At 42.9% G+C, this 23,989-nt stretch overlaps 1 protein-coding gene across 2 annotated transcripts in view; it reads right to left on the reverse strand.

The window, feature by feature from the left end:
- The window catches only part of ZNRF2 (zinc and ring finger 2), a 116,956-nt gene extending 107,423 nt beyond the window's left edge, over positions 1-9,533 (reverse strand). For both annotated transcript variants that reach the window (XM_069958313.1, XM_069958312.1), the window contains exon 1: positions 8,591-9,533. In XM_069958313.1, the coding sequence (XP_069814414.1) occupies positions 8,591-9,020 (430 nt within the window). In that variant the 5' untranslated portion in view covers positions 9,021-9,533. The remainder of the gene's footprint in view (positions 1-8,590) is intronic.
- Positions 9,534-23,989: the final 14,456 nt, after the last annotated feature.

Below are 23,989 nucleotides of genomic sequence, written 5' to 3' on the forward strand. Positions count from 1 at the left end.
TTACAAAATTTTGGGGTGCTTTTCTCTCATGTTCCTTTTTTTTTGAAAATGAGAAACTTTATCTAAATGTATATATTATTGGAAAATTTAATTTTTCATTTTTTACAGCCTAATGTGAATACTTTCCTCCAGCCCCCTGTGGGTTAAATGCTCATTATAACACCTGATTATTCTTTAGGTGTCTAGTTGCAAAATGGAATCACTTATGGGGGTTTTCCAGTATACAAACCTCCTAAATCAACTACAAATAAGAAATGGTCCCAAAAAAAATCAGTTTTGGAAACTTTCAAATCAAAAACGAAATGTGTAATTTGCTGATACATTTCTAACCCCCGTAACACCCTAAAAAAGTAAATATGTTTATGAAATGAAGCCAGAATAAAGAGGACATATCGTAATGTGACTTAGTAACTAATTTATGTAATACAACTTTCTTTTTTTAGAAGCAGAGAATTTCAAAGTTCATAAAATGCTACTTTTTTCAATTTTTCATGATATTTTGATGTTTTTTCACAAAAACACACAAAGTAGTGACCCAATTTTGCCACTAATATAAAGTGCCATATGTGACGAAAAAAACAATCTCAGAATCGCTAGCATACGTTAAAGCATCACTGAGCTATAAGCGCATAAAGTGAGACAGGTCAGATTTTGAAAAATGAGCCTGGTCTTTTAGGTGCAAATAGGCTCGGTCTTGAAGGGGTTAAATAATAAACCACATTGACAACAAATATGAGCTTCAAGTCTCATCAGTAGACCAGACCTCGGCGTCCCATCCTGCTCAGCACATGCCCATCTCATACCTCCTTCCACCCCCCTACGCAGCCACTGACCCCCCCCCCCCCCTTAAAAGGGGAGGGGGTATTTTTTGAATCTTGGATATTTATAGCAGATCCACAGCGGCGGTAGTACTGCCATCAAAGAAACATTTAGCATTAACAATGTGTATGTGTGGTGGCTGTCAGCAGTACCATAAGTATGCATGAATTTAGGAGGAGAGAAAGGAGTCCTTACTTCAGGATGCTTCAGCAACAGGGTCTATAAAGGGCCTGTAACATCATTGGCACTTCCCAAAGCATCTATAACACCCAATAGAAAGTTCCAACATGCCTCGAAAATGACCTGTGGGTCAGGTGCTTTATGAAACTGGTTCCCATAGTTGGAAGCTGCACAAAAAGCCTTACATCACCAAGCAAATGTCAAGCACTGAATGAAGTTGTGAGAGGTATGCCACCAATGGACTCTGGAACAAAGGAACATGTTATCTGAAGTCGGGAATCAATTTTCACTGAGAATCTGATGGATGTATATTTGGTTAGGCAGATACACAAACATGGTCCCTACTAGAATGCATGGTGCCTACTATAGGTTTGGTGGAAGAGCACTATTGTTATGGGTCACAATTTTGCTTATGCCTCTTACTTCCAGTACAGCGAAGGTTCGTGTTAATGGTACAGAATATGAAGACATTTTGGACAATGGTGGGGATAATTTGGAAGGGTCTTTTCCTGCTCTAGCATGACTGTGTCCGAGTGCACAATCCAAGTCCATAAAGGCATGGTTGGCATTTTTAATGATTAACGACTAACAATCGCAAACGAGAATGTTTATTGTTAACCTGAAATCGTTCACCATATTACACAGACGATAATCGTTAGTTACGATTGTTATTACGATGGTTACTGCAATCGTTACTAAGATCGTTTACGCCTTCTGATCCCAGCAAAACAATGAACAATGTGCAATTATACTGATCGATTAGTGAAAAATGCGGAATTACAGCGAACGATTAACATAACTTTAGGTTCAGATCTAAACCAAAGATTAACGACATACGAAGATTTTTCGATCGTTGCCTGCAATCACACAGAACGAATAGTAATGTAAAAGGGCCCTAAGCTGTACTTCCAGGGGAAGCGACAGTGCTCCCTTCCCCCTCATTCCCCACTCGCTGCATGTGCTATTACACACACATACAGCGAGTGAGAAGCAGCGGGAGGAGACTGTTAAGATTGGTAAAGCTTTACCAACCTGTCTATTATTAGACAGTGTATATATCTATCCTAAGGAAATAATAAGGGCAGACTACATGGACCATGTGCTCTTCTGCCAAATCTTTTATGTTTTTAGAAACAGGACTCATGCCAGGGAAATTTATCTGGTTTAATGACACTTAAAGGGAATCTGTCACTAGGTGCACGATGCCTTAAAAACAGGGCAGAATAACTAGCGGCAGAAATGCTGAGCAGATCTGTATTAAATCATTCTGTTCAGCCATTCTCCTAATATGCAGGAGAATAGGATTCTTGCCACCCCCTCCCCCCACCTGCTGATTGACAGGTGACTGCCTATACACAGCATGATAGATAACTGCCAATCAGCAGTTGGTGGGCGGAGTTTTCTGCTGGAAGAATGACGAGGACTACTGGGCTCACGCATATATGGAGAGGGCTACTTATTGTCCATGTTATTCAGGAGAGGGCTACTTATTGTCCATGTTATTCAGGAGGATCTCTGAATCAGATGCACAGAACAGTGTAAGTGATACATCATTCTGTTCAGCTTTTCTGTCACTAGTATATGCTACCCTAAAGGCCATATTACATGTAGCGATTATCGTTCAAAGATTCGCTATAACGATCGTTCGCCAGCGATAACTAGCGATTTTTTAGTGAACGATTCTGGAGGTTATTACATTCACTTATTACTATTATGAACGATCGCTTTTATGTCGTTATATGGTCGCTAATCGTTCCTCAGTACAGCCCACAAAACATGTTTTATCGGCAAACGACTTATTAAACGAAAAAATATGCGAACTATCTGCAAACTACCAACGATAATTTTTCAACATGTTGAAAGACCAAAATGAACGATTTTCACTGTCGTCGTTTCATCGTTGGGTGTTATTACACGGACAGATAACCGTTCATTTTGATCGTTTTAACGAATATATAAACTATAATCGTTCCGTAGAATAGGGCCTTTAGATAGGACAACATAAACGTAGAATAGGGCCTTTAGATAGGACAACATAAACCTACTGACAGAGTCTCTCTAATGCCACTAAACTATAAGTATTGTGATTTTTTTTTACACTCCTAAGTATACAGTAAACAAACATGACCTTTACACAGCCATACAGGGTTATACAACATCTACGGGTTTATGACAAAAACACTAAACTTTTTACTGAACAGTCTAAAGTTATCTATGGAATAAGCCTAATATTTAAAGAGAACCTATCACCTAATTATCTACCATCCCTATTATGTCACGTTATGTGTCCCTTAAGCTATTTATAAGATACAGACTGCCTTTGCAGTCTATTTCTAATACTCTATCTTATCCCGTGTCATGTCAAGTGTTAATAAAACAAACAAAAAAAAAATGTAGCAGCCTGTGATTGGTTCTCTTTAAAGGGCATCCAATATCATTTACACAGCACTGACTACTGACATTTCCGAATATAATGCGCCAGGTTAAAATAGCATATTACTAAAAAAAAATAAAAAAAAAATAAAAAAAAGCAGGAAGGCAGGAGAGTGCAGGTCAGTGACGTTGCAGCTGGAGGAGCCAGTATGTGACATACCTGGATTCCAGCCAAAAATGACAGCCAGCAGCCGTTAGCGAAACCCTGTGGCCACATCATGTAAAGCCCCTATTTCACGGGTCGTTTTAGAGGAGCAAACGCGCTTGTTTGCTCCTCATTCCCCGCTCGCTGCCGCCGCTATTCAGCGCGGAAGCAGCAAGCGGGTGAGTGCGGGAGGGGCCGCGGGGAGCTGCCCGGGTGATCGCTGATCGTCCGAGCAGCCCTAGGATGCAGCAGCGTCTGCTGCCGATGCTCCTATTCAACAGAGCGACGGCAGCAGATCGCTGCTATATCAGTCGCTTGTTTTTCAACATGTTAAAAAACAAGCAACTGCAACGATCAGCCGACATGAACGATGTCGGATGATCGTTGCACTCTATTCCACTGGACGATTATCATCCGTAGCGCCCGATATCAGCCGAATACGGTCGATAATCGTTTCGTGGAATAGGGCCTTAAGGGAGCCTTTAAAGGTCATTAACACTTATAGATTTTCAACAAGAAATGATATGCAAAATAGCTCTCATACCTCTTAGGAAAAGAGACGTTCCTTCAAGTCCCACTCTATCTAGTGGTCTTAGAACATTGACTGGGGATATTATGCCGAGCCAACAAGCTCTCCAAAAAGAAAGACTACCCTGTTTCAGGGTTAATGCCGCTCTTCAGTGCGAGATTTACACTGCGAGTCTGTACGTGTGGACAGACCCTAAGGGTAGGTTCACACGTACAAGATCTGCAGCAGATTTGAAGCTGCACATTTGCTTTAAAAGGACAAGTGCCATGAAAAGCTTTTTCCAGTAATTGAAGCACATTAGAAAGTTATATAACTCTGTAATATGCTTCAATCACCTATCTGCCTCCCTTCCCTGTCTTTTCCCCCCTCCACCCCCCACCAGGAAGTGTCATCAACAGGAGGGCTGCTCTAGGTCCTGTTACACCAGCCTTCCCTCCCCAGTCCAAGTGATGGCTTGCAGTTGTTCAGCCAATGGGAGCTGATCAAGCTGAGTCACCTGACAAGGCAGGGGAGGCTGGTGTAACAGGAGAAGGAGCTGAGAGAAGAGCTTAGTGACGGTGATGACAGTCATTAGGTCTGTGTGAGTTTCTTATACTTCCTGGTGGGGGGTGGAGGGGGGAAAGGCAGGGAAGGGAGGCAGAAAGGTGATTGAAGCATATTAGAGTTATATAACTTTGTAATGTGCTTCAATTACTGGGGAAAAGTTTTTCATGGCACTTGTCCTTTAAATCTGCAACTTCAAATCTGCGCAATTAAATCTGCTGCAGATCCTGTATGTGTGAACCCATCCTCAGGAAAAATTCGTTCCCCCTGGATTACAACAAAATTCTGCACATAAATGCATATCAAATGCATATGATAACATTTTTACCCAATCACATCTTGTGAAAGAAATCTGAAAGTTACAATTGGGCTTGACACAGAACTTATAGCAAACAATGGATTTACTGTAGGTAGATTCTCAACATATCACTTAGTGTTACAGTAGAATGAGATCTCACACTTTACATTTTTTAAAATGTATTGTTAATGCTATGATATATAAGAGTCCAAAACACTTCAAGCATGATGTCTCTATACGTCAGCCAGAAAAGATTTACAAAGCAAGAAGCTCAAATACATAGTTTGGTATGTAGAAAATGTACTGCATGTGATCTAAAAGTAGTTATTCCTACCAGATATCATTAGGCAGATGTGTAAACTGCAAAAGGGTGAAAGCCTTTACCATATTATTCTATGAAGCATTAAAGATATTCAATAGTTAGTTTCTATAAACTCTATGTTCACACACAGTGAATATATATCTCAAAATACAGTTGTAATAAGGGGAAATAAACAGGTGTTAACAGGGAAAAAAAACTGTATTTTGCAAAAGTAGGTTGTAAATAATGTGCACATTTATTATTTGAACAGTTACAATCAATTACGGCCATTATTCTATACGGTGCCAGCTAATTTCCTATTGACTTCAATGAAACACAATATTTTTGAAATGAGTGAAAATACAGCCATATCTTAAAGTGTTCTGCAACTAATGGAACAGTCTCTGAAATGCTCATTGTCTAAATGTCTATTAGTCAGGTATACATGTATATCAAGACAGCAAGTAACTGGAAGCCGGGCCTTGTTTACTGAAGGTGCTAAGCCACTTACTGATGCCTCATTTCTTTCAGACTGGCTGCAGGGTATCCAGAGATTTAACAGCTTAGTAAACAGGCCGATTGTACTCCAGCTGACTGACAACAACAACAACCTTGGCAGAATCACTGTACATCCCTAGTGATAGAGCCATCCTGAATAGATGTTATGCTTATAAGACAGCCATACTAACAATTTCATTATATTGTAATCTTGCTACTTCTCATTGATCTCACAGTAAACCATTTCAGTCTGTAATCCACCACAAGTGCAATTTATCTTGTCACAAAAAGATTTACTCTATATACAAAGCACCATAAAAAACCACAGTGCATCTGAAAGGGAACAAAAAAAATAAATAAATAAACAGTACAAAATATGTTTACATACATGCAAGTCTGACTAGGAAGCACCAAGTATCAGGCTATCAAGAAAACATAAGCAACAACTCAAACCATTTCAGCAATATATTAAAGGGGTTTTTCAGGAATTCACATTTATTGTCTGCACATAGGATAAATCATAACTAGATCACCACAGATCCACCAGACTGAGGTACATCTAACCTTGCAGCTTTGAGAATGAGTGGTGATACCAGGAAGATGGTGAAAGGCCATAAATTTAAATTCTTGCCATGAATTGATATAGCAAAGACGACTTTAATAACTTAGGGTATGTTCACATCTCGTTTTTGGCCCTACGTCGGGCTACACATCAGGAATCAGTGGAAAAAGGATGCTGACGTGAAGGCCGGCGTGTAGCAGACGGCCACATTACTGCCACATTGACTTGAATGAGCAGGACTCCGTCATTATGCGAGTACGTTTTGCTCATTTGCCCAGACGTACACTGCTTTTGTGTAGGACTCAAAAGGGCTGACGTGTAGCCCAACGGGGGCCAAAAACGAGATGTGAACATACCCTAACAAGTCAGGAGCTGACACCATATCAGTGTTAAGGATATGAGGATCCCATATTTTATAACAAGACATAAGAAATCATGCCAAACTGGGCCCCCAAAATGCTTTATGACACCACAAGTGTTTTTTTATTTTTTAAAGGGGTTGTCTGGTGGTTGGACTTTTTTTTTAATATACTGCTGCTGGTGCATATAAAACAATGAACATCCTTACCTATAAGTATCCTTACCTGTCTGAACCTTCGTGGTGCCCCCCCCCCCCCGCTGACTGCAGAGCCTCCACTTTCGAGACAAACTTGTCTTGGAGTGACAGCCCGCTCAGCCAATCACTGACTGAGATGGGACAGCCCCGTAGCCAGTATTGGCTGAGTGGGCTGTCACTCCTGAGACAAGTTCGTCTGGAAAGTGGAGGTTCTGCAGTCAGCAGAGGACACCAGAATATGACATAGAGGGAGTACTCCCGTCCCGCTTTCTGATCAGAGCTGGCGCCAGAGACGTGATGTCTCAAGGCAGCTCTGCCAATCAGCGACCATAGCGGAGTCCAACCTCGGCCGCTGAATGGCAGAGCTGCCTTGAGACGTCCAATCCAGGCACCAGCGCTGGAACGGGGGAGGTAAGTGACCTCTGGCTTCAATTTCCTGTCCCTCCCCGGCGACCCTTAAAAATACCCCCCAGCCCGGAGTACCCCTTTAAACTGGCTCAGTTGCCCCTAGCAACCAGATTCCACTTTTCATTTTCCAAGAGTCTGTGAGGAATAAAAGGTGTAATCTGATAGGTTGCTAGGGGCGACTGAGCCAGTTTCACTTTACACCATGTTTGATAAATCTCCCCAATGTCTATAGATGCACAGTATAGCTATAGAGGATTCTTCACATAAATAGGGAAACTGGTAACTATCATCCTATGGATGTCAACCCTTCAACCCTGACTTTCCTATTAAAACATGGATTGACCCGAGAAGATAAGCAACTTTTTGTTGGACTCTCCCTCTCCTGAGGGTACCCTGCTGTTACTGACACTAGAACAGACCAATCAATAGTTAGCTTTATGGTATGTGTGCCTTCAGAGTTGTAAGAGAGTATATAGAACAGATTTCCCTTAAAGAGACCGGGCTGATATGGTTCCCTGAACTGCTGCATACAGCTCCTGCAGTAGCCACAGCACGTACCGCCCGCAGCTGCTGCAGGGGCTGTGTACAGCAGTTCAGGGAACCATATCAGCCCAATTGGGCTGATTGGTTCCCTTTATGGTGCGTTTACTCAGATAGATTTATTTTACAGAACTTAAAAGCTAAAGACACGAATGGACTATAAAAACAGAACAAGGTCATAAAGGAAAACTGAAATCTTTCATTTTTCAAATCCATTCCTGGCTTTGGCTTCAAAAATCTGTCAGAAATCTTTCTGTGTAAACGTGCCATTAAACCTATTAAACTACACACTGCTAGGAGTTCCACTAATCACAAGGAGAGGGGGGGGGCTGGAGGCTTTAGTCCCCCAGATGAAGTAGTGGCATGAATGGGGCCACTCTATCCAGAGACTGCTAGCACACTATGAGTGTATGAGTGTGTATAATAATTCACCATGCTAGCTGCCCTGAAATCTCCACAAACCCTAGATGGGCCAGGCCAACCCCTCACCCTCCTGCCTCATCCCCGTCACACATCCGCAGACACTAACAGCAGCAAATTGTCCCGGTGTGAAGTTACTGATCTCCCCCAGAGCCCTGACAGTATACACACTGCTGGACAGCCAGGCTCCTATGTGTACAGCACAGGGACTATAGGGCGCTGTAGTCAGCGGCCCGGGCTGTTCGGGGTGACAGCTCCTGCCGTAAGGTGGGGAGCAGTGGTAGTAGCGCAGCTCACACACCAGACACGTGACCCCCAGTATGTCGTCACAGCTCTCACGTGATGTCACACTACTCACCTCCAAAGAGGTGCGGGGAGAGGTGAGAGGGCAGCGAGCCGATGAGCAGCCTGGAGCCGCCTCCTCCTCCTCCGGGTGCCCGCTCTCTGCCGCCCTCCTCGGGAGTGCTGCTGCCGGAGTCCCTCGCCGCTCCCGGTATACTGAGCCCGGCCTGTCCGAGCTGGGCCTGGCTGCGGATCCCTCCTACAGATCTGCTCCGGGAGCCCAGAACCGGCGGCGTGTGCTCCGAGCCTCCGGCGCCGCTGCCGGCCGCAGCCGCCGAGTGCCCGCCGTGCATGTACGGGTACCTGGACAGGGGGGAAGAGGTGGAGGCTGCCACCCCCGCTGGGCCCCGGATGGGTCCCCGGCCCGTGCTGGAAGGGATGTCCGACCCTGAGTACGCCCGTGTCCGACTGTCCGAGGCCGGGCTGCTGCTCTGCCGCCCGCCCATGGCCCCCGGCCGGCTCAGCTCGCATGCAGCGTGTAGCTCCTCGGTGTGTAGCAGTGTGCAGGCAGTGCGCTCTCCGGTCAGTGGCCGCACAGGGCGCTACATCCTAGTGACAGCCGCCTCCCCGTGCTCGCTGCCTCCGGCGTCTCCAGTGTCCTCCTGTGTTACCTACAGCGGCACCTGGCAGGACGTGTGCCCGGCTTCATGGTGCCCTGCCGCCTCACAGCTTGCTGCGCCTCGGTCTCCGGTCACACCGTGCAGACAGGACACCGGAGCGGCTGACAACTCGTAAACTTTCCGGCAGCCCGAAGTGCCAGGGAGGTGGACATGGCGGCGTCACGCCCACTGCTGCAGCCCGCGGAGTGCTATGACGTGCGCTGTGTACATGACATGTGCCCGGCCACAGGACCAGCTATACATCCGCTCTCCTCCCCGTCCTGAGGAGCCGCCGCTGCCGCCACCCCCAGCTCCGGCTCCAGTCAGTGGCGACGCTCCAGCCCGCTCCTCCCTCCTGTCATGGCGGCTCCTCCCTCCGCTAGCGCCGCCCACTTTTCGCGCCCTCACGCTTCATGTCTGAGTGTTTACTGTCCCCGTGTCTCCTCTGTTTCTCCTTCACTCTCTATGGCTTCCCCGGTCATGTTTCCAGTCACTCCCGCCCTGTACACCACACCCACACTGCCAGGATTGGGGCTGCTGTGTGAGGCAGGGTGGCGGCATGATACCGATGATAATGAATGTTAATAACAGCACAAATATCCCTCCGCATGTACAATGCTGTGTAGTCCAGAACGTTACAGCTGTGTATGGTGCTATGTGTTACCTCACACATACGTAATACATACCTGTTTATCTGAAAATAACACCTAGCTTCATTCTGCAGGCGTTTTGGAGAAGGCTTGAAATATAAAGCCTCCTCCAATAATAAGCCCTGGTTACAGCCAGCTCACAGCTCTATGACACTCAGTGCCAGGCTTGTTATGCTCCACATAAGCTGCAGGAGTGGTAAGAAGATTCACAGTAGGGAAAATTGAATAAGGGGGGGGGGGGTTTACACCATTAACCCTAAATAGATCTGGGAAAAATAGGACACGTCTATGGGAGCGGCGGAATCACGGGCACTTTCCTGATGTACATGACTGAAAGCTAGCCGGCACCCAGGCCCCCTCCCCCCCCCCACCGTGCACGGACATCGGCACAGGGCTGCCCGCCGGCCGATCATCCCGCCGCGCTGCCCCCCCCCCCCCGACTGTACATCAGCCGCTGCCCGACCCCAACCACAACCCCCTCCCCCTGCACAGACATCGGGACAGGGCTGCCAGCCGCCCGATCATCACGCCGCGCCCCCTGGACAGGGCATACACTGTCGGCGGTCTGATCACCCAGCCGTGCCCCCCCACCCCCGGAACTCACCACTCTTCTCTGCCCTGCCGTAGTCCAGACCGCAGCAGTTTCCCCCGTCCGTCCGGGACTCACCACCAGCTGCCGCCGCCTACAGGTGGGATAGAACATTGAGCCCCACCCCCCACCCCCAGGTACTAAAACTCCCACCATGTCCTGCTAACAGGTCATGATGGGAGTTGTACTTCTGCATCCTGGTAAAAACGGATTACTGTCAGAAAATCCTGATACTTTCCTGATGACATTTGAGGTCTCCTGATCAGGAATTCCTGACAGTAAAAACTGACACGGACGTGTGAATGGGGCATATATTACATATATAGCCTCAGCTGTGCTTTGCAATAGAAAATGCAGGGCGACATCTAGTGAACGAAATTCAGTACTACAGTTACCATTGCACACCTGCAGTGCCGACCTACAGAGCCCTGCCGACGGGCTCTGGGACACTGAAGATGAAAAATAAATGGGGAGATTTATCAAACTGGTGTGAAGTAGAATTGTCTTAGTTGTCCCCGGTAACCAATCAGATTCCACCTTTCATTTTTCAAAGAATCTGTGAGGAGTGAAAGGTGGCATCTGATTGGTTGCTAGGGGCACCTGAGCAAGTTTCACTTTACACCATATTGATAAATCTCCCCCAATATGTACTACAGATTTCAAGCACACATCCTTTTGACAAAATAACATCAGTATGTGGGAGAAACATTTTTACACAGTGTAGGGTCAGCCAACTAATTAGTGGGGGGCTGACTGCTAGGACCCCCTCTGAGCATAGAGAATGAACATCGGTTAAAAGCTAATTGAATTGGAGCTGCAGCATCCATGATAGACTGCAGCTCCATTCTGTGGGAGATATGAGCTCATACACTCAGTGATCAATTAATTATCCCCACCATGTGGATAGGGGATACATTTTAGTCTTGTGATAACCCAAACCGAGATTCACTTCTCTTAGCTAAAGCAGACACCAACTCAAAAAAGTGGCTATTAATGTGGAGGGCTATTTTCCATACATTACCCTTAGCTTACTTTTCCATATAGTTTTGCTGCCTATGGAAATGATCACCTGATGATTGTGTGGCTCCTCCATCCCAGCACTTACAGATGCGGCAGTCTTGGCAAAATCCCATTATGCAATCCACAAGTTATAGCAGCCATGACACAGTTACTTTTGCATACACCATCAGAGTCTGCATGGTTTTATTCAGCAGTGACATTGTCATGTTCACAGCGATTACACTAAGCATGGCATGATTTTAGACTGACAAATTTTTGCCTGAGCGATGGAGGAAAGTTGTAATCTAAAGGTGCCCTTTCCAGACTGTGAGATGTCCTAGATGTCCTGTGAGTCTCCTTCATGAAGCAGGTGTGCAGAGAGCAGTGACATGTCTACCCGCACTAGAAGATTGTCTCAGTGCTTTATTTATTATTATTATTATTATTATTATTATTATTATTATTATTATTATTATATTTTTTTAATAGGCAGTTGTGTATATATAATCATATATAAAGCACCAGACAGCTGGACATTGTGGGTACTGACCATTCACTTGAAACATAAGGAGTTGTTCTTTGTTCTGATCATTTATCAGCAGGACAATACTCTCAGCCATGCATTCATACACTGAGATATTTTCCAAAGTGGCAAGATTTTTAAAAAGAATAATCCGGAATGGATCTTCCTGTTCCCAATACCGAGGTCTTTGTTGTCACTTTAGCCCGATAAGTCACTTACATTTTGACTAAGGGCATTGTATAAGATTACTAGTAGAAATCCCTTTGTGTCTATGCATCCTTAGCTCAGGGGGAGGGGTTTCAGCCTTTGTGTTTGGAACACTTAGCTGTATCTCAACCCAACCTCATAGACAAGTTCACATTCATTTTCACCGTCTTCTGCACAATGCTATTGTCTGTCGCCTTACCATAAACTCTCCTGTTCCTTTGTTTATATCACTTAAAGTCCACACCAGAGTACTTTACTTCTAGCAAAAAGGAACACCTCAGATCACCTGGATCCTGTCTCTCAAAACAATCAAAGATAATCATATGGGTGGTAGATAGGTACACATACATAAATCACATCACAGATACGTTAGCCACATCAATATAAGTAACTGTGGTCACAACCTCTTATTCACAGAATTCCCAAAGATAATGTCAAAAACGTATGCAGATTACCACCAAACTGGTGGTTAATCCATCTATACGCACTTCCAGCACCAGTGTTGATGGGATCCTCAGGAGAATTGGGGTACAAGTCAATAAAATTAGATATCTAACAATAAAGAGATAACAATACTAAATGAGTGGTCACCAAATACTGTAAACAGATGCACATGCATCTGGTTTAATGCTATACATATAGACATATAGATTTGTGGAAAAGAAATGTAACCCTATGTATATGTTTTTAATCCCACAAATGTAACTTATGCAGATCTTAATTTTATCTTTAAATGGGTATGAGGTAGGAAAACCTATAATTGTTATGAATGGTGACTTTTTGTTACTACCCGGTCAACAGGAGCTTCTAAACCAATCACAAGAGATGAATAAAATCTCTAATGAGGGATAAGTCCCAGTGGGGAAGGAGAATTATTCCATTCTGTTGTGACTGGATTGTGAACCTCAGTATGAATTCCTCAGAACTGTCACTAATTGCCTTAGTGGAAAGGGACAAGGGAATAAGCAATGTTGACAGCACTGAAATCTACACTTGAACAAAGCCATGTGACGCCAAATCTGTGCCTGGAAAATGTCACGTGTACTCTTCTTGACAGCGCTCTTTATTAATATTATATGGCATGCACAGAAGCCATAGATAGAGCTTCAGTACTAGAAAGAAAAGTCACAGCCACATCAACAAACCACTGTAAAGAACATTTATTCTTTACAATATACGCTGATATTTGTACTGAGGCATAAAGCAGCACAATAAAAAAAGAAAGCTATGTTTATTGTGGCATTAGTGTAATTCTAGTAGACTACTGATGTTTATTTATGCACAAAATAATTTATTTGTTATTATTTCAAGTTAAAGGGGTTATTCGGCACTCGAACATTTTAACATGTTGCTGCCAAATAAGAAAACATAATAAAGATGTTATGCTTACCTCTTCTCGCTCCCACCAGTGTCCCGTTGCAGTCGCCGGTGTTCCCTCACTGTCTGTTGCCACCGTTACTTCCAGACAAGCTTGTCTCAGGAGTGACAGCCCGCTCAGCCAATCACTGACTGCGTCGGGACAGCAACACAGCCAGTGATTGGTTGAAAGGGCTGTCACTGTCAAGATGAACTGGCGGCAGAGGCCAGTGAGGGACCTGAGGACACTGAAGGAGGGCTACTATGGATTCTGTCTGCGATCCAGCAATAGTCAAGTTCAAAGTATTCAGATATGGAGAGCTTGTAGTAAGCAATCACATATGGCAATAAGAGTATAATAATGAGAATAAATACCTGGGTTGACAGAATGTAGTACACAACTTGTAATGTTATCTTTCTAACCTTATTCACACTGTTCAGTATTGTTTTCAAGCCTTTAGAGTCCTCTCACTATATACCCGTACAATCCACTAAAAGTTACGGATGTGAGCATCTGTACTGCATCCGTATTTCCGTAAATCCGTTTTTTTTTACTGACTGCACAATACTAGTTAATAAAGTTAAATAGGTTAAAAATAAACTAGCACCAGTATGCCCAACCCCTAAAGAAAAAATAACATGATCGCTTGTCAGCCATTTTACTTTGCTATTTTGGTTTGCTTTACTGTTAGACAGTTCTGTTAATTAACTCTCCTTTCTGGTTGTGGTTGCTTAGAAACCTTATGACCTATGAGTCATCCTTATTTTTTTACCAAAATACAGATATCAAACAGGTAACAAAAAATATCTGGGTCCACACTAGGACATGTCCTTTTTTTCACCCATACTTACAGGGGGTTTTTGCATCACAACTAACATGGTGCACTAACATAGTTAATGTCAGGACTCTGTGCGGCAGAGAAGGCACTGATTTTCTTGAATTTGTGCTGGTTCTGTGTCTTGTTTTGCATTAGGTCTGAACACTGGTTTATTTTGTCCGTTCACTTGTTTTCATGGACACTCCCGACTTTACCTGATGAGTTTTTTCTGGCCATTTCATGGTTAATATCTTTTGATTCTTTCTGTGACTGGCAGGTCTTCCTGTCAGTGGATGTGTTTTGTGGTCAGGTGCCTGTGGTTGGAGATCAAAGGGGTGGTCAAATAAGTATTCTGGTCAGACCCCTGGTCTCCGATATAACACCCCCCAATCTGCATACATCTTGCTGGTTACTGAGATAGTCTCTGCCTACTTGTGTTATTGTCTGTTCTATATATACGATTCTGACCTTTTGGCTTTTGTTTCCTGACTTTTCATGTTTGCAGCCTGCCTCGATCTTACCCACCTGACTGACTATTCGTTAGGATCCGATTTTGTACTTTTGCTACCTGACGTTGCTTACCTGGTCTGTCCACACTGAACTATTGTGTTTTTTTTTTTGTCTGTCCGTGTTTTGAGTACCACCCTATACCAGAGCAGGGACCGTCCTCGTGGTTGTCCGCAGCCGCCTAGGGCTGTCAGTGGCAAGTGGGCAAGGAACAGAGGGCAGGACCAGAGCAGGGCTCACTGTCCATGTCTTTTTGTCTATTCCACCCGTTGCCACTGACCATACATAGCAGTTAACTTTCCTCCTTCTCCTGATACGCCTGCACTTTCCTTATTAAATATTTTTTATTCAAAGTTTTCGAGTAATATGTAAACTCATAAACATAACAATTAACCATCATGCAATGAGATAAAGTGATACATTGCCCAATCAGATTGCAGGTTGCACAGTTTGTTAAGGTGAGAGTACATAATAGTAAAATGCCCAATATTACAAAGAAATAATAGCAGCACTCACCAATTCGGAGCAAATCAGTTGGGTCTTTATTTCATAAAGTCGCATAATACAGCAGGTTAGACGCCAGTAAAATTGTGCATTGCCGGTGACAGCTGTAGAAGAATTCTTAGAGCATGAAACAACTGTCACTGGCAATGCACAATTTCAATGGCATCTAATCTGCTGTATAATGTGACTTTATGAAATAAAGACACAACTTATTTGTGGTGAGTGCCGCAATTGTTTCTTTGTAATATTAGATGTTAAAGGACTTTGGATATCAAGCTGAGCACACCATGCTAGATTGTGGATTACGTTCCAGAAGACTGATTAACTCTTTGAATACCAGCAATAGAGAGATCTTCTAGAGACTATTACTGCCGTGCCGGTCTATATCTGTTAATAAATCTTAATAGTAAAATGCATTGCATGCAAACAGGAACTACATCTTAGTTCACAAACAAAAGAAAGTAAATGATAATGCATTATAATCCACAAGTAAATTCTTCCAGTGTATACTATTTAGTACACAATAGAGATGGTTAAGTTACAAGGGGTAGATGGTTATGCCTAGGTGGAGAATACTATAGTTGAAAGGAGTTAGTGATGTATAAGAGAGATAGGGTACGTGCACACTACGGAATCTCGAAGGAAAACCCGTTGCAGATTCTGCAGCTTGCATTTGCTCGCTTACTATTGCGGCCACGCGCGTCTCCTCCCGTGCCATAGACTCCATTCTATGCACAGACGGATTCTGCTGTCCATTCAAAGAATGAGCAAGCTGCAGAATCCACAACGGGTTTTTTGTCGCGATTCCATACTGTGCACGTACCCTAACTCTCATTTTTTAGAACATTTTGAGTATTGGCTAGGCCCTGAGCTATAGTGCGTTCATATTGGTAGGTAAGTGTAAGTGGTAAGTGTTTACTGCCTCCACATATTCCGTAATTGAGGGGATTGTAGATGTTTTCCAATATCTTGCAAAAACTATTTTCGCATGTATAAGTAAAAGACAAGCTAATGGCCTTGTTGTAATAGGCATAAGGTGTGTATGTAAAAATAAAAGAGCTATATGGGGCATCCTAGGTACCTTAGTGGGGATAACTGCATTTATAAGTTGGAAACACAATCTCCAAAATGTCTGTAACCTCTACATTGCCATACAATATGGTATAGAGTGCCTCTAGAGCCACACTGTCTCCAACATCAATCACTAGCTTTACCATATATCTGTGCTAATTAATCTGGAGTGTAGTACCACTGTAAAATAGTCTTTAAGGCTAATTCAATATGCATGCTACATCTAAAGACTCCATATATAAGTGAAAAGGCTGCTTCCCAATCTTTGCTAGTGTATTGCTGATCTAAGTCCTTTTCCCACATGTGTAATGCATACGATTTATTAAAATTTGTTAGGCCTTTCATATTTATGCCTGCACTTTCCCACTCATGCTGACAGCTCAATGTCTAGGTTATTGACCACCACTCTTAAAGCAAAAGTCTGGCTGATGTGTGTGTTATTAATTTTCGCTCCCAAAGACAGACTAAGGGGGACATTTACTAAGGAGTCTAATGAGTACAACTATTCTAATCAGGATTGGTGTATATTTTGTTAGAAATATCTTGTGACTGATTTATTAAAATGTAGTACTGCCATAGTGAATGTATCTAAATAAAAAGTTGTGAAAGAAATCGCACAAGTCGCAAAAATTGCGCAATCATATTCACCTGGTACTGACCAGACATAGGCCTGCACCTGTTTGTGCAACTTTTTTTAAAGTCGCAAATGATAAACTGAGCGCTAATCCCGGATTATGCAAACTTTTGGGTGAATACTCAAAACAGGCAGATTAAAAAAAAAATTGCATCTAAAAAATTTAGGCCTGTCGAATACTTGTTTGTAAATAGAACTTAGACTAAAAATAGGTGAAAAATCTAATTATTCACCTAAAAAATAGGAGATGTCTTATTTTTCCAGGTAGAAGAATGCTCTCCAAAGTCCTGGGTCTTCAGTAGGTGCTTGCTGCAGTAAGACCTTGGGGCATGCGGAAAGATGTGACCTCAGGCGTGAGACGGGACGGATGTGGCCCACGGCCCTTGGGCGTACGGGATGTGACCTCGGGCGTGCAGTGTGACGTTTGGCGGGATGTCCAGCAGGACGTCACCTCGGCTGAACAGGGCTAAAAAAGTGGAAAGGGCGCCATAGGGTGATAACGTAAACAACAGATTGTAGGTCGAACAAGTTGATAATAAAACTGCACAAGCCAAAAAGACAGAAATAATGATAATAATGATAATGATAATAAAACTGGTCACCTGATGGTGTTGTGCTAAGAACACAACGCCTGTATGCAGTGAAGAGAGAGGTAGTAGCCGTAGCAGCCAGGCTCCAAGGGTAGATGCCGAGATCCCAAGCCAGGAGATCAGGGAATGGAGAATGGTAGATGAAGTGTTGGATCCTCGGGGTAGGCGGGGACCACAGGAGCCAGAATGACGGCGCTTTACAGCTTCAGGTTTAATGAAGTAAAACGATGAATTTTAATGGTCTCATAAACAACGCGTTTCGAGGCATAAATTGCCCCTTTGTCAAGGAGGAGAGACATGAGACATTCTCTCTCTGACATTATTTTGGCAAGTTTGGTCTTTCTTTGCTGTTGCATCAGACTCACCTTGCTGTGTTGCACTGTTTATTGCTGCTTTGGATATGAAATAAATCACAACGTTTGAATTCTAAGCTGTGCTGTGGGGAATTCCTTGCTATATTCAACGGGCTCCTGGTCAAAGCCCTCCCTGCTGGCACTCGGATCCACTACTGGTATAGTGCTACCTATATACTGTGAGATAGATATGTATATATATATATATATATATATACACACACCAGCTAGAACACTGTATTTAGAGCAGAGTGGTAGTTGGTAACCTAGTCAACAAACAGAAAAAAAGGGAAGAGACAGGGGGCAAGTTTGTCAACTTAATGTATTTTTCAAAAATATTTAACTTGATGAGCCTTACAAGTAAAATTATTTTAGTTGAGATGGGAATACACCATAAGGCTATGGTCACATTTGGTAATCCACAGCGGATTTTACGCTGCAAATTCGCTGCGAAATCTGCTGCGGATCCTTTGCCGGTCATTTTCAATGAGATTACAGTACATGGATGTCCCACTAAGCCAATCAATGCGCCGGGGGCCCCTGAAACAAGCTGGAGCATGTAGCAGGTAATGTAAGTACTGGCCGGTGGGGGTTAAGGAGGCTGTCACTTACATACTCTCAGCGGGATGATTTTCCACTGGAAAAATGTAAAATGCAGTGCACACAGAGGCCATGCCATCCTGCCTCTCTGGCACCAGCAGGGCAGAGAGCCCACTTGCAAATAAACTATTCGCAATGCAAGCATTTGCAAATAAATTTATGCGCAAGTAGACCCTCTGCGCCACACAATAAATTTCCCCCTTAACCCCTAACCGACCCTGGACGTAGGGTTACGTCATGGAAGTCTGTCCCCAGACGACCCATGACGTAACCTTACGTCCTGGGTGTTTTTTCCCGCTATGAAGCGCGCTCTGGAGCGGAGCGCGCTTCATAGCAGGTGGGGACCTCACCGGTAATGACACGCTGCAGAGATCGCGCTGCCGCGTGTCATTAACCCCTTGAACGCCGCGACATTTAAACACCGCGGCGTTTAAGTGTAAGTGACAGGGGGAGTCCCCTGTCACTTACAGATCGGGACCCCCGCAGTGTGACTGAGGGGGTCCCGATCGTTTGAAACGGACTGTCAGAGGTCTCTTACCTGCCTCCGTGCGGTCCGATCGGCGATCTGCTGCACTGAGCCTGCACAGGCAGGCTCAATGAGCAGAGCGCCGATAACACTGATCAATGCTATGCCTATGGCATTGCATTCATCAGTGTAGAAATCAAAGTACTGTATGTAGAAGTCCCCAAAGGGACTTCAAAAGTGTAAAAAAAAAAAAGTTCAAAACACTAACACACTACCCCAAAGCCCCTCCCCAATAAAAGTCTAAATCACCCCCCTTTCCCATTATATAAATAAAACATATAAAAATGAATAAATAGATAAACATATAATATACCGTAGCGTGCGGAATTGTCCGATCTATTAAAATATAACAAGCGTCATTGTGATCGGTAAAGGGCGTACACGAAAAGAGGGGAAAAAGTGCGCGGATTACCGATTTTATGTTACATTATATATTAAAAAAAAAATCAATAAAAAGTGATCAAAACGTCCGATCTTCACAAATATGGTATTAATAAAAACTAGAGATCATGGCGGAAAAAATGACACCCCATACAGCCCCGTAGGTGAAAAAATAAAACCGTTATAAGCGTCACAATAGGCCCATTTTATTAATATTTAATTGCCAAAAAAAAGGATTTCATAAAAAAAATACATATATAACATTAGAGAATCTGTGTGACCTGCATATGGTTGTGTTCGGACTGACCTATAGAGTAATAGTATCATGTCGCTGTTACCATATAGTGCATTACGTAGACACAGGAACCCCCCAAACGTTACCATATTGCATTCTTATTTACGATTTCACCTATTTATATCTTCATAAATAATATATTTGGAATTCCATCATACATGTTATGGTAAAATGAATGACGCCATTACAAAGTACAACTATTCCTGTAAAAAAAAAGCACTTACATGGCCTGTAGATAGAAAACTGAGAGTGCTAGAGCTCTTAGAAGGGGAGAAGGGAAAAACGAAAGCACTAAGATCAAAATTTGCGCGGTCCACTGGGTCATTTTGGGCCTGGTCCTCAAAGGGTTAATGTATATGTTTTTACCACATAAACATAAGCAGTAAAAAAAAGCGTATATGTCTACCATGGAAAAAATGCATATATTTCTGTTGCTACATGCAAAAACATGGTCTACAGCAATTTTGCATTGCCAAAACATATGCATGTCCACTTTTAGACACTTTTCTCATTCCATTGATCAAAAATAGGTCTGGTAAGGATGGAGTTATTTTTCAGGATGATATTGCATCTCACAACAGAATTGAGAGTGTTAAGGAATTCCTTTAGGAAAGGCATATCAATGATGTGGTCACACAACAGTCTGGATTTTATTCTGATTTAAAATTCATGTTGAAAACAAAAAAAATAAATTTCATGACAAGGCTCCTTTCAGCAAAGCTGTCAAATGCTCTCCCAGAAAGTTAGAATATTGTTTATGATTAGTCAAGTCCATGCTTGAAAGAATTTAGGTGTCATTAAAGCCAGAGGAGGTGCAATAAATAAACCAATTTAATTATTTTTTTTGTTATGGATTCCATAATGTTGTCCTCTACATGATCTAGAAGAAAACGTATTAACCCCTTCACATCAGTAATACGTAGATATACCTTCCTACTGCACATACCACGTGCAGTAAGAATGTATATATACATTCCAGACACTGAAAGGGTTTGATGTGTGCGGGACCGCTGCAGTGAGGGTGGTCCGGAACACATCAGTGTGCCAGCATAATGACAGGCAGCTGCGATCCCACAGCTGCCTCTTATTTACTTCTTAAACGCCGTGATCTATAGCGATCGCGGTGTTTAAGGTACTCACTGAGTTTAAGCTCCTGTCACTGAGTGAACCTGACCTCCGCAGCCTTGGCGGAATTGTCTGATCTATTAAAATATAACATTATTGTTCACGTACGGTGAACGGCGTAAACGGAAAAAAAACCCCACCAAGATTGCTGATTTTTTATCAGAAAAAAATGAATAAAAGTGATCAAAATTTTTCTGTTACACCAATATGATATTAATAAAAACTAGAGATCATGGTGGAAAAAATGACACCCCAACCAGCCCTGTAGGTAGAAAAATAAAATCTCTATGGCTCTTAGAAGGCGGGGAGGAACATTGCATTAATTTACCCTGGACATCCGTGCATCAATGGGCTCGCTCTTGAAGGTGTTAATTAATTCTAATAATTTACTTTCATTTATGTGAGGTATGTTTTGTGAATCCGTATAAAAAACAGCAAAACCGCACTATATATGTATCCAATGAATTCTCACTTACGGGACTCCACTCCGTCCCACACATACAACATTTCAAAAATAGTAGTGAGAAAAAATAATTAGGTGTCTGACCACCTGTACCTTAGCACCTCCGGACAGCCGTCCTTTAGTATCTCCGGACTCTAGAAATAAATCCCCGAAGTCTTGATCATCAATCCATAATCTTTTATTATTCAGGGTGCTGGTACAAACACTGCTCACAAGGCTGTTCATTCACCCAGCGTCCACCTGTTGTCTTGCGGACGTTTCGGAGGATAAGCTCCTCAGCGCATGAGGAAGGAGGAGCTTATCCTCCGAAACGTCCGCAAGACAACAGGTGGACGCTGGGTGAATGAACAGCCTTGTGAGCAGTGTTTGTACCAGCACCCTGAATAATAAAAGATTATGGATTGATGATCAAGACTTCGGGGATTTCTTTCTAGAGTCCGGAGATACTAAAGGACGGCTGTCCGGAGGTGCTAAGGTACAGGTGGTCAGACACCTAATTATTTTTTCTCACTACTATTTTTGAAATGTTTTGTGAATCCAGAATCCAGATTTGGCTATTAAACAAACATTGCTTTGTAATTTCTTTTATTTGAGGTATTGCTTCAAAGTCAAGTAACTACTGTAGGAACACATCCTATAAGTGTGGTGATCCCATAATGTTTGCCAGGGGTTAAAGAGATTTTGCAACTTAAAACTAACTTGTCCACAGGATACGGGATAAGTAAGAGATCGCAGGGGTTCCAACCTCCGTGCAACCCAGTGATCTCCAGATCTCCAGAGCTGCTTTGTTTTGAATACAGCTACAGATGCGGCACATGACCAGCGGCTTCATTAATTTTCGGTGGAGTTGCTGGAAAGAGCCAAGTGCTGTAATCAGCGGCTCCATAGGTATTAATAGAGCTGCGGGTCACAAGCCGTACCCTGTATTCAAAACAGCAAGGGGCAGATCTGGAGATTTCCGGGGGGTACGGAGGTCAGACACCCCACAATCTCTTACTTGTTCCCTATCCTGGCGCAAGTGGCGTAAACTGGATACATGTGAAAATTTTATAAGCAAAAAAGGCTTTTGCAAATAAATTCATTTGCATCTGCCCGTTTTACGCAAACAAAATAAAACTTTTAACGTTGATAAATCCCCCCCAAAGTCTTTCAAAATCCATATTATCTATGTAGATAAGCAGCTACTCATAGTTTTGCAGTGAACACTTAGTTATATTATTCTCTATTATTATATCATCCCTAATCATTTTTAATAATATATACTTATTTGTACATATTTTTCCCCATAATACAAATGTACAGCCACTCTAGTGTTATTGGTGTAGGTTATTTATCATAAAATTAATTATGACTCCACATTTATACCTCCATTCTGTTGGGAGGGCAAAAACTCTTAATTTTAAAAGGGCCAATTTTCCTGGGTTAAGGGCTGAACTTCAGGGCATAGACTGGGAGCGGCTGCTGTCACATACTGATGCAGTTAATAAATGGGAAATCTTCAAATCCACATCAAATAACTGTACTGCCAAATATATTCCTATGGGTAACAAATATAAACGTTTAAAATCCAATCCCACGTGGCTTACAACCGAGGTTAGAAGGGCTATAAATGAGAAAAAAGGGGCATTCAAAAAATACAAATCAGAGGGGTCAGCTTTAGCCTTTAAACATTACAAAGAAGTCAACAAAACCTGTAAAAATGTAATAAAAGCAGCAAAAATTCACAATGAAAGACAGGTAGCCATAGATAGCAAAAGAAACCCCCCAAAATTCTTCAAATATATTAATGCAAAAAAAACAAGGTCAGAGCATGTAGGACCCCTAAATAATGGCGACGGGGAATTAATAACTGTGGATCAGGAGAAAGCTGAGTTACTTAATGGCTTCTTCAGTTCTGTATATACAAAAGAAGAGGATGGAGCTGTGGTGGGTGGGGCCAGTACTGAGGTGGGTGGGGCCAGTGCTGCTAACACATGTAATGTACTGAACTGGTTTACTATAGATATGGTCCAAGATAAATTAAATAAACTCAATGTAACCAAAGGCCTGATGGAATACACCCCATAGTTCTTAGGGAACTCAGTTCTGTAATTTCTCTACCCTTGTATGAAATATTCTGTGATTCTTTGCTTATTGGTATTGTGCCGATGGACTGGCGTAAGGCAAATGTAGTGCCGATCTTCAAAAAGGGCTCTCGAACTTCCCCAGGTAACTATAGACCCGTAAGCTTAACGTCCATTGTGGGGAAACTATTTGAGGGGCTTATAAGGGACTACATCCAGGAATATGTAGTGGCTAATAGTATTATAAGTGATAACCAGCATGGTTTTACTAAGGACAGAAGCTGTCAAACCAACCTAATATGTTTCTATGAAGAGGTAAGTAGAAGCCTGGATGGCGGCGCGGCTGTGGATATCGTGTACCTGGATTTTGCTAAAGCGTTTGACACAGTTCCTCATGGACGTCTGATGGGTAAGTTAAAGTCTATCGGTTTGGAAAATTTAATGTGTAACTGGATTGAAAACTGGCTTAAAAATCGTACCCAGAGAGTGGTGGTCAATAATTCCTACTCCGAATGGTCCCCGGTAATAAGTCTTGTACCCCAAGGGTCAGTACTGGGCCCTC

Source organism: Dendropsophus ebraccatus, chromosome 2 (genome assembly GCF_027789765.1).
Source record: "Dendropsophus ebraccatus isolate aDenEbr1 chromosome 2, aDenEbr1.pat, whole genome shotgun sequence".
NCBI classification, from domain to species: domain Eukaryota; kingdom Metazoa; phylum Chordata; class Amphibia; order Anura; family Hylidae; genus Dendropsophus; species Dendropsophus ebraccatus.